The sequence below is a fragment of the Thermobia domestica genome, chromosome 9 (assembly GCF_964235325.1).
Source record: "Thermobia domestica chromosome 9, izTheDome1.hap1.1, whole genome shotgun sequence".
NCBI lineage: Eukaryota > Metazoa > Arthropoda > Insecta > Zygentoma > Lepismatidae > Thermobia > Thermobia domestica.
In genome coordinates, this window is record NC_137462.1 from 161,508,343 (window position 1) to 161,520,668 (window position 12,326).

At 35.0% G+C, this 12,326-nt stretch overlaps 1 protein-coding gene across 5 annotated transcripts in view; it reads left to right on the forward strand.

The window, feature by feature from the left end:
* The window catches only part of LOC145695151 (REST corepressor 3-like), a 59,783-nt gene extending 48,305 nt beyond the window's left edge, over positions 1-11,478 (forward strand). For all 5 annotated transcript variants that reach the window (XM_081772092.1, XM_081772094.1, XM_081772090.1 and 2 more), the window contains 4 exons: positions 1,158-1,293; positions 3,393-3,568; positions 7,946-8,115; positions 9,776-11,478. In XM_081772092.1, coding sequence (XP_081628218.1) covers positions 1,158-1,293; positions 3,393-3,568; positions 7,946-8,089 — 456 coding nt within the window. In that variant the 3' untranslated portion in view covers positions 8,090-8,115; positions 9,776-11,478. The remainder of the gene's footprint in view (positions 1-1,157; positions 1,294-3,392; positions 3,569-7,945; positions 8,116-9,775) is intronic.
* Positions 11,479-12,326: the final 848 nt, after the last annotated feature.

Sequence of the window (12,326 nt, forward strand, 5' to 3'; positions counted from 1 at the left end):
TAGGAAATTGAAATCACTTAGTTCCATATCATCAGTATTTGATTTAAAACGCAATAATAAGTGTAAAAATAGTGTGCCCTGCTCATTCAGCCAAATCACAATCAAGCAATTCTTTCACAATTATCAGCGGTGATGCTTTCTGTCTGGAGCCAAGATAATATATCAGCTTTCTCCATAATTTATTGTATTATGCATTCCCCGCTGCTCTCTGGAACTAGAATTCGTAGTTTATTGATTCATTTTCTCGGCAATGCGAAGCAAGTTGTATGTTAGCTTGAAAACATACAGCGACCTTTCATTTTTATATAAATCATTGAATTTGTATGGAGTTATGCTTTATTAGTGACATTTGCCTTTTGCATTACATACGAATATAAAAATACTGTATTTACACTGTCCAAAGCAATTAGCGGGTTATAAAGCTCAAAGGAAATAAATGTTCCAAGCCAAGGTAGTACTGAGTTCTTTAACTGAATTTCTTTACGAATTTCTCACCTCATTCTGTTGCCTAATGAGTAGCAACATAACTACTAGCCTGTAGATAACTAGCTTCTAGATAGTGTAAAGTAATCGGAAGTAAGTAATAGAATATTCAGCCTTTGCTTGTCATCTATCGGCTTCTCCATTTACTGTGAATTTTAAGGAGCGCCTAGTGAATGCAGAATCCTGCATAAAGAAATCAGTTGAAGCATCATCCTATCATGATGGGTTTGTCATATGCCTCAGGCCGTCTTTTTAGGGGTTATGATCTGACATATGAGTTGTATCCGTTATTATGTTGTAGCTCCACGAAGAAGCAGCAAAGTAAAAACATACATGAAATATTAATCTCTCTTAAATTCAATATATTACAGTCATAAAATTTTGTGACTGCTGATATTTGATTAGTTAATAAAATATAATCATTGTTGGATTAGAAAACGGAAAATTCATTAAGTATTCGTAAACAAATGTATTTTGAAGATAGATTATCAGAATGTAATATACTACAGATACAGAACTGTATAATACACAGAGATAATAAAATATACGAAATTTTTTCCTATGAGAGATGCATTTTGCCTTTGGTTGGAACACATTGGATATTTGTAAACGACTTTTCGTAGTAATAATAGCATTATTAATTTTGACGTTTAAACCGTGTTATTTTTATGCAGGTACAAAATAATAAGCAAACCATTAGCTCACTAAAGAGGAAAACAGGTGAAGGCATTGATGACCTGAGACCACCAGATTCTAATAATAGGATAAATGCAAGATGGACAAACGATGAGTTACTTCTAGCTGTTCAAGGTGAGGCATAATTTAGTACTTGAATTAAGTGAAACATTAACGAGTACAATTCCTGAAATTGTGTAGTGTATCCAGGTATCTTTCGAGTTACATATTTGTATAAAAAAAAGTTCTAAAAATTTCATCTGAGTCTATTTTTAGTACGAAGGGAAGCCAAAAAGGTCTTAACCTGACTATGATCTGCATACGCTAGGGATTTAAACTTTTACTTAATTGTAGATTAGTATTTTAATAATATTCATGCCATCATGCCAGTTTATATCATAATGAAACTTGTTGAACTAGTCTCGAGAAAGGAGATGGCGTCTCGATTGACAAAATTGAGTATGAAACTGTATTCAGGTTTCGGGTTTTTCAGAGGAAACAGCTCAAACTATCTGTGAAGGTAAGGAATATTCATTGTATGATACTGCCCGACATTCGAAGAAGGAATTCAAATGTGAGCGCTATCCTCAGGCTAGCCAAAGAGAAGGACGTTTGTAGATGTGACGATTATTATTATTATTATTATTATTATTATTATTATTATTATTATTATTATTATTATTATTATTATTTTGTTAGCAAGGGAGTATGGTGTCCGTGCGCAACTTGTTACGTGATTTCTTGCATATGAGGAAGAAGCTGCAAGATGAGTTCCCATTGGTAGTAGCTTCCAATTGAGCGATTCTCTCTGGTACAATGGGTCCCTGATCCAATCCCAGCCCATATTACGTTATTATTGTTATAATTATTAGTTTTTATCGTAATCATTCACTCTCGCTGATCATCCGTCTTCTTGAGCGTAAGAGTATATTCGTGGGACGTTAAACTAAATTGGTTTTGTTTCATAAACAGAAATGCGAATATGTTAGGTTAGAATATGCACGAAGTTTTGGACTATGGTATGGACAAAGATGGTAGATTTTTAAAAGCTATTAGTAAATCGTGAATGATTGGTAGATCGAAATAAAGATGCTGAATTTCAAAAAACATGGAAACATACATACAATCGTCACGTAAACGGCTAAAGTGCAACAGCTATTCTTCAGGATTATGTTTGTATTTTTCGGACTACAAAGATGTGATGATTGGTAATTGTTTACAAAAAGAGCTTACAATAACAGGGACTTGTCCTACGATGATGCACCGAGGCTAAGGGAGACGATAATGATGATAATGAAATGGAAGGAAATAAAGTAGGAGGAAACTGGAGACTCCCGATAAAACACACTTAAACAGTGTGTGTCCATCTCAAAACCCCCCTGGGTCGAGCTGGGATCGAACCAGGTATTCCACGCATCAGAGCTGAGGACTCTACCACTGAGTCACCGGAGCCCCTACTACAGGGACCAGTTGCAGAAGTTACGGAATGCTATGAAGGACAAAAGAGGAGTATACTATCAAAATATTTGTCGCTGTAAAATGACATTACTGTTCGCCGCTGTAGCTATAGTTCTTTGTTCCCGTCCATAGTATTCACCCGATCTGACACCTCCGACTACTGTCTTTCCGAATTTGAAGAATCATTTACGAGAAAGATATTTTCAGGATGATAGTAAGATCACTGAAGTGGGGTATAATTGTTCATCAAATCTGGAGATTTAACAGATTGAAGAACTGTTCTATAGATGTAAAAATGTATGTAACTATAGGATGGATATATGAAGAAAGAAGTCAGTGAACGACATTTCAGACCTTTAACATAACCGAATTATAGTCAGACTAGATTTTTTTGGCTTACCCATGTGTTTAACCTGAAAGACTTGCGGTTTTCTAAAGCTACAAATCTACTACTAGCCATAACTATCCTTGTATCCTGTGATGTTTAACAACCCTATTCGCAATCCCCAGTCTACAGAATTCTGTGTTGTGTTGTCAATCCCTCCGAATTACCTTTACCATATTTCGTTAAGGTATAGTTATGACAAACTATCCCAACCTTTATCCTAGCAGTGTACTCGTAACTGTGCATCAGAGATGTATAACTTTAATTACAGAAGTTTCCTAAAGTTTTTCAGTGAGGTCAATACAGATAAATACCTTCATAATCTTCAGTCTTTTTAATCTTCATATCACTAATTGTGCTTATATTTTAAGACAACTTTTCTGCCTTTTAGGTGTACGGAAATATGGAAAGGACTTCAAAGCAATTGCGGAAGTGATTGGAACTAAAACCGAAGCCCATCTGCGAAGCTTTTTCGTTAACTACAGACGACGTTATAATTTAGATGCGGTGTTGAAAGAATATGAGCTAGAAAATGGCCCTATAATGGATGACGAGAAAGAAGAAAAGGTATTAACAAATTTAATGTACGATATGACATTCCTGACCAAACAACCCTGGACTGTATGTTATCAAAAACCTACAATCTCGGATAAATCTGTTGTTTGAAGTGTTGACAGTTCTACTGTACTACTTTCCTAGAGTGCTGTCATCAGTATGTGTGGATCCTATCTGCATTTGTCAAAAGATCTAACCACTTTCGATTAACCTAACATTAAGTTATTTTTCATAGATGTAATACCCCTATGCACTGATTTCAACTCACTTTTGATATTAAAACCCGTAAAAATTTTGTCAACTCACATCCTAAACTTTGAAATGCTAACATTCTCCTTCTAATGAAACTAGTTCATTTCGTCCTCAATATAAATAATATTGTCAAAAATAAACACTACGTCCAAATAAATGGCATAGTCATGGGAACACATATGGTCTTGTTTTGCGCCAACCTTTTTATTGAATGTCTGGAGAACAACAGCTGCATTTTACTGCGCTAGAACTTTTTCTGTGGATAAGACTCAGATGATTTTGTAATCGTGAACCACAAAAAGCCTACTTTGGTTTATACAGTTTCGAATTCCCTTCTGCATAGACGTACGTCAGATTCGATAAACGACCTCTTAAAACCAAAGGTACCCGAAGTCATAACATCAGAGCTCACGAGTACACGCTTACTCGCCCTCACGAAGGAAGCATAATGTCAAAACTTATGTATGTTAGACTGATGGTGTGAGTGTGAGATGGAATGAGTGTGTGTGATGTTGGATAAGGATGTCGAAATGTTGAGTGTGTGACTGATGTATTGATTACGTAAGCGTAACGTTCAGTAAGGGTAGTCCAAAATGGTCATCTTTGCTTGAGACCATCGTATCACATCTAACTCATCAAAAGCATTTGAATATTTTCACTTCAAAGGCTTCTTTTGTTTTTCTCTCTTCATTCGTGACACACACACATCTTTCATACACCATTCATTGAAATTCTGTAAGAATATAATGTAAACATTCATCGGCAGAGGATTCCTTCCTCCTCCTAAACTTATCCACAAATAACTGGAAGACAGTGAAGAAAAGAAAAAAAAAAGGGGGGGGGGACTTCTGAAAAATAAATCACTCCAGTTTTCGTAGATGACACCATTCTAACCTCAGTTGTTGGAGAAACTCTTGAACTTCATTTTTCGTATACTTACGTAATCGCTAGATACTAAGAAACCTTTCCTATGCATCCCAAAATGTGCCCATCGTAGACACCCAACTGTCATTCTAAGTATTCCTCTCTCCTTCGTGAGAATCATCCTTTAGACCCCATTATGATCCGTCCCGCAGATAAGGGCTTCAACAGTGGTTATGAACTACTGAGAGTACCGACCCAAAGTTCTACATCAACTTACTATCCACGTCTAGTATAGTCTTCTGGAGAAGGAAAGGATTTAGTTGAAATATTTTATATAGTCAACCATAGTTCATTTGAGGTGTCCTCAATCACCAACTTTATTGTAAAAGAATCGTAATCTCCAAAATTCTGTCTGCTACCCAAAATCCGGAAAGACCTATTGTTTCCAGTATTGTTAGCCCTACCGAACGCATCTTTACTTTTCTTTACTACTACCTCCAACTTTATGTCCAGACTTTCGCATCATACATCAAGACAACAGACTATTTCCTGTTAATTGTTTGCTCCACCACTAAACTTCTACTACCTAATATCATCCTGGTCTTTGTAGATATATCTCCATTATACATCAATATCCCATTTACTCATGGCGTTAGCGTCCATGAGGAATTCCCAAACAGAAGCCCTGATCAAAAGCCCAACGCTCAATTTCTAATCCAAATATCGTTGCGTTGAGATGACCTGTAACAACAGAATAAAAGTCGACATTACTACTAAATTTTGTATGACACCATAGGAGGGTTCAATAAATACGGCCTAAAAGTATTACATGTCTATTTCTAATATTTCTTGGTTAGACTTAGAATTTAAGTAACAACTCTCATATGTAGTAGAATTGACCCTTTCCGGATCCTGGCTTTTTGGGCTATTTTTTAGACTTTCAGTCAAGCAGCTACTGTATCGTCACTATTTATCCTAGGATCATGGTTCATACCTCATTCTCTTCAGAATAGAGCTGGCTTTCGAATGGTACCACTTGCATGCTCATACCATATACCAGAAGCGGGAAAAAAATGTCAAAGTGAAAATTTCGGAGGGAAATTTTTTTTTCTCAAACTTTGGCCCCCCCTGGACCCCTCCTGTGTGATCGTAGCTATCAAAAAAAATCTGATAAATAGTACTTGGTAAACTGAATGTGTGTGCCAAATTTCAAGTTTCTATCTTGAATAGTAAGGGCGGGATAATTTTTATCAAAAATTCCCACAATGCCCCAAAGTACCATAAAACACTATGATCTCAGGGGAAAAAAATCCTGAGACATCCCTAATTACCCTAGGACTATAATCCGCCAATCATTCTCTTCAGAATAGAACTGTCTTTCAGGCGGTACCATTCACATGTCTCCATCATGTATCTAAGGCGGGAAATTCCTGAAAAAAGGGGATTTTTTGGGGCAAATTTTCCCTTTTTTCAAATTTTGCCCCTCTGGACCCCCCTGTTTTTACACAGAAATCGGAAAAAAACTTCTGGTAAATACTACTCGGTGGACTGAATGTTTGTGCAAAATTTCAATCTTCTACGTGAAAAAATAGGCCCGCCAGAAAAAATTTCCCTACCATGCCCCACTTTTACCCTATACAGAAGTATATTTGGATAAAAATTCACTGAGACGGCCCTAATTACCCTAGAATAATAATTCGACCGTCGTTCTCTTCAGAATGGAACTGCCTTTCAGACGGTATGACTCACGTGGTCCTATCATGAATGTAAGGCGGGAAAATGACGAAAAACGGGATTTTTGGGGTAAAAAAATCCCTATTTTTTTACCCCTTTGCCCCTCTGGTTCCCCCCCTGTTTTAGCACTGACATCTGAACAAAAAATCTGGTACATACTACTCCGTGGACTGAATGTTTGTGCAAAATTTCAATCTTCTACGTAGAAAAATAAGCCCGCCAAAAAATATTGAACATACGCTTAGAAAATGAGAAAAGAAATTTTTGACTTATGACGTCATCCCCTCCTATGTCTGGACGCAGGACGGTCTGAAACCATACGTAATGTCTTCTGCAAGGCCTCTGGACTTGGAAACCAAAAAAAAAAAAAAAAAAAAAAAACCGGACGAAAAAGCTCAAATAGAAGAGAAATAACGCAATGTACCATGAAAAGTGCATATGGTACAAATTGTACCATAGGATCCCGAAGGGGTTAAATATTGTAAAGATTTTGTCTGTTAGAGTAGATCTAAAAGATGGTACACGGGAGTTTGGACTTTCCCATCACCTTTTTATGATAAAAGTTTCTTCTTGTATATAACAGTAATAAATAAGGTAAAGTAGGTAAAATGTAAAATAACTTTGTGATATGTTGGTGAATTAGTAGGAGTCCAATGACCATGCGTCTTAGGGTGTGTTGGGTAGGTGCCTCTCAATGATCAGGCGTCTTAGAAAGGGAGGTAGAAACTCAATGATTAGGCGTATTAGAGATGGGGATAGGAACTATCAAGGACAAGGCGTCTTTGATGATCAATCGGTGGGGATTGATGCCTTGTGTAGTGTTACCTCTCCTTTTATCCATAAATGTTGCTGACTATTTGAATGTACGTCACTTGCCGATCGTTGGCGATGGTTGACGATGTCTTCTTCGTGGCTGTCGTCTAAAGCGTGTTTACAGCCAGCAGGTAGTTTTGGGAGCACGGGGAACCATGCAATATAAACAAATACATTGCGTTCACTAGCTCCTTGGGATTCAATTTAAAATACTTCTCAGTGTTATTTGTGATTTGTTTCAGTGTTGAAGCAATCTTGTATATATACTTGTAGCATACGGATGTAAGGGCCTGCGTAGAAAGGAAGGGGAAAGAGGGAGGAAGATGTTTTATCTCACATGTCTGTATTTTGGGGCTAGTTTTAAGTTGATCGTATCGTATATGGGTATTGTACGATTGAGGAACAACTATCTTACACACGTATAGCCTGTACAGTATAGGTACGAATTCAGTGAAATTCAGTGAGCGAAAAATGTTTCGCTGGAACGGGAATCGAACCTAGGTCTTTAGCGCCGCTAATAATGACGCTATTGTCTGCTTCCCAGGCAGCCACTCTTCCTCTTGCTTGAAGTCGGGACTCATATAACCATATATACTGTACCACAACTGTTGTTCTCATGGACAAGTCAGTGCCTATATTAATGAACACCTATGATGGTTACAATAAGAATATTGATATGCCGGAGCACAGTTCTGATGCTAATGTACATGAGTATTCTAATTACAGATGGAAACTGACGGACCCTCCTCAGGAAGTGAGACAAGTACCCCGACTCCAGGAGCCAGTTCACCGATAACTGTTGGACCACCACCGCTGATTAAGCAGCCTTTCACCAAAGCACCGATAGCCACTGCTCAGGCAGCTAAATGATATTGGCTCTAGGTCAATAGCAACAGGTATTTTTTTTTTTTTTTAAAGAAAAATGAAAGTTGTTCTGAAATTTGTAGGTTCTTTATTGTAATTTCAGTTGCTTATTAGTAGGTATGAAATCTAGTAGTAATTTGAATTGCTTGTTTGTAGTATGTTGAAGATCATCCATATTCATTTTTTGGTCCCGGACTTCGTCTTTTTATCAATACAGGTGTACAGCGTTTACTTTTTTCTCCTGTGCGTGTTTATTAACTTTGTACTTATTCCTCATTTGAAGTTATAACGTGATTGTTCAAAGGTATAAAATACCGTTAAATAAAGCACGAATATAAAATAATAGAAGACATTGTACATTTGGATAGTAATATTGGGAGATTTGCTAAAAAAGTAGAGAGTTTCAAAATAACTCTCACCACTCTCTAATATTATTTAAGTCACTGTCACGAAGTAAAATAATGACATTCATATATCAATTTAAAGAGCATCATAGTACGCACATTTTTGCGTAATAAGTTTTGTGTGTGTGTGTGTGCGCTTTTAAGTGTGACCGCAATAATACGCTAATCTAAAGAAAATCATGTCGATATATGTCAGAATGGATTTAAATAGCCACGTATTTTCAGCACTTACACCTTCCTTGCATAGGACCTTCAGAAAATGAAATGAAATCTTTAACGTCCAGCAGAGGCTAAGGAGAGGAATGACTGAAAAAGCAAATGATTATGAAAGAATTGGTGAAATGAGTGCGAAAGAAACGGGAGAACCTCGAGTAAACCCACGGATATGATAATGTTCACCACAAGCTCTAATGCCCTGGAAACAAACTATGGACCTTTTACAGCAGATATAGCGCTTTACCACTGACCCACCGTGCCTTCCACCATAGTCTTAAAATTTCATTCCTACAGGAGTGCATAGCATTATTTCTTCTCCTATTTGATAGGCTCTTAGATATCCATCGCGTTTACATTCGAATTGGCAACATTAATGCTACCAAATATATTTGCCTTATATTGAGTAAGAACATTATTTTATGCAATATAACAAAGAAACTGAGTATCAAATACGTTAAATGAAAGAACATACTTAGCGATGGTCTTTGAGATAAATTTTTAATTTTTTTAGATCCTTAAATAATATTTATATGTTTCATCTGTATAAAATACATAGAGTTCGAACTAATATATTTGTTCATGATATGTATAATCTGTAGTCACACTCGTATGCTGGTCTCGTACTTTCGTTTGAAATACGAAGCCATTAACTAGTTACATCCAGAGCATTTCATTTTCGTGTTACAAATAAGAACATATAGCACTTAACCATTACAGGTATCTCTAAAGTAAGTAAATGTAAAACATAATTTTCAATTGTTTTAGATTCTAGTTTTAAAAACGAATTCAAGTCAATATTATAGATGCAAGAAATTGCGAAATTGTGAGCGTGAACAGTTCCCGAATCGCAACTACGTAAATTCAACGTTGTAAAATAACTACAACGTTGTAGAAAGTTTTTGATTACTATTAACAGAAAACTAGAAGTTAGTTGTATAATATCTATTGGAAGTCGTAGTTTATTAACCCATGTATTTGAGTAATTTTTATTACATTATTTGTTTATATTATACTAATTATCCTAATTATACTATTATACTAATTATACTAATTAATTTTATCTGCATTTCAGACAATAGTGTAAAACTACAAATAGAAGAACAGCTTGAAATGAAAGTAATTGGTACCAGAATAAGGACAAAATAAGATCAAGTCGACAATTCCATCTTTATTGAATAATGTTTAATATTTTGATTAGCTATATGCTGTGGTTAAATGCTGAATAAGAATAAAGGTGTTACGCAATAATAATGTAAAGCTAAGCAGGTTGCTTATCGTAATTGTAAAGAGCACTATGCACATTTTGCTTTATTTATTTAGTTGGAAGAACGTACGTAGAGTGTAGGATATAAGTGAAGTGTACATATTTGAGAAGATTACCAAGTTCGGAATCTGAAAAAATAATAAATATATATATTTTACAGCTATATTATAAAGACTAGTATGGACATATATATATATATTACAGGTGCGGAAAACGGATATAGGGAAAATTTAAAATATGGAAAGCCTTGCTCAAAATATGGAAAAAATCATCATTAAGAATGGTTTAAAAATGCTATATTTGAATAGTGTTTTGTCTGTAATGGCAAGAAATTTAATTTCGGATATAATATTCGAATACTAGTAAACAGCGCAGTACAATAAATTGTAAAGAAAATGGTTGCAACAAATAAACCCTAAAGCAGGCGTGGAAAACAAATTATTTACCAGATAATAATAAAAACACCATCATGCAATTTTTGATAAAGTATAGGCGGGCTGATGCTAACTCCTTCATTAGACACGGAAGGGAAGATGTAGAAAAAAGTTAAAAGCATAGAAGGAACATGAAATGTTTGTTCAAGTTCAGTATTGCCCAACTGGACACCCCACAATTACTGCTTTGTTTGTGAATCTTTCTTTGCTACTTCTTCCTTTCTGAGCCTGATGAATAGTTTAGCGACATTGTTTGTAAGTTTTATTCTTTGTGTCATGTGATAATGTAGTTACTATTTCTAGCAAGCATTTCGTTTTATATCGTAAAGAAGATCGTATATTATCCAAATCCATTATATCACCATACTTAAAAAATTAACATAGGGATTTCCCTGTGTACTGATGGTGATTCCCAAGCTAATGAGCATAATAGTAAGTAAATTCTTTGTGTTTAAGAATCTAAATATTACGAGCTTTGAATAAAACCGATATGGTCTTCCTTACGATATATTATACCATATTATACAGTATGGATATACTATTTGAGTTATTTATTTATTTTTAATTTTACTTAAATTCATCGCTCTGTAATTTGGATTCATGTACACTAATACTGATTTTCTTTATCTTGAGCAGTACTGCCATCTCTCAGATTTTCTGTATATCTTTTTTCCCGTGCCCTGTATAGTGTAAAGTTATATTTCATACATAGATTTTTTTTAAAAAAGAATAATGACAAGAGTTTGATAGTTTTATATTACGGATGTGACAACATTAGGGAAATAGGAGCAAAGCATTCCGTGCATAATATTCTTTTAAAACATTTTATCGCAGAATTCAGAATATAAGTTCTGATTTCTGGATAGATATTTCTATTATTTATTTATTTATATTTTTTTTTACTACTTAGGCATTAATAATGGAAAATTTCAAGAACTAAAATTAGCTTATATGCATTCCCTTCTTTCTCTATCTTTCTCTTTTCCTTGCCCCTCTCTCTCTCTTTCTCTTTCTCTCTCTCTCTCTCTCTCTCTCTCTCTCTCTCTCTCTCTCTCTCTCTCTCTCTCTCTCTCTCTCCTTCGTATACTTAGCTGAGTTTTCTGAATGTGTCATGATTTCTTTTCTCTTTAAAAACAAGTTAGATAACTCGTTCAATTTTGAGATTGTGAAAAACTTGTATGCTGTAAGTTGTTGCATCACATTTCTGAAGAGAGTAACAGCAGGTGGTTGGTATTGGGTTAGTGGAAACCTCTATTTTGAAAGAAAATGTACGATTGTTTTCCCGTAGATATGCTAGATGTACAACACTGCAAGAAACTAGTATTTATTCAGTAAAATATTGATATTTTGTAAAAATAATAATAAAAAGTTTATGATTACTAGAATCGAATTGCATTATTAAGTTAATTCTTTTTTATTGATAAATAATTAGGTATATTTTTAAAACTAGTAAGAGTTGATTTTCTTTTTAAATAACAGAATTGACCTGATCCGCAACTACTCAAACTAAACTTAGGTTGGTTATTTCTGTGTTTCACAGAGAACAAACAACTGTCTTTTCTTTGTTCATTTTTCCTGTTCGTGTTCGAATAATTGGGTGAAAACTGTGTGGTATTGGTTCTAAGTTAAATAAACAATTTAAAGAACGCTAATAAAGGAGGGTGAAATTAATTATAATTCCTGTGAGTACAGATGATAAACCCAAGTGTTGGAGAGACTTCCTGCATGCGTGAATTTCATGCTGGTTGAAGCACAGTATTTTCAATCGTATTTCCTTAAAGTTGATCGCTTCCTAATGCTCCAACCATATATATTTTAAGTTGCGTATGAGGAGTAAAATGCATATTAGACTTAACCCTGTTCTAGACGCCATCTCAAAAATGTTTAAAATTATTTACGTTTATATGAAGGTAATTTTCATTTAT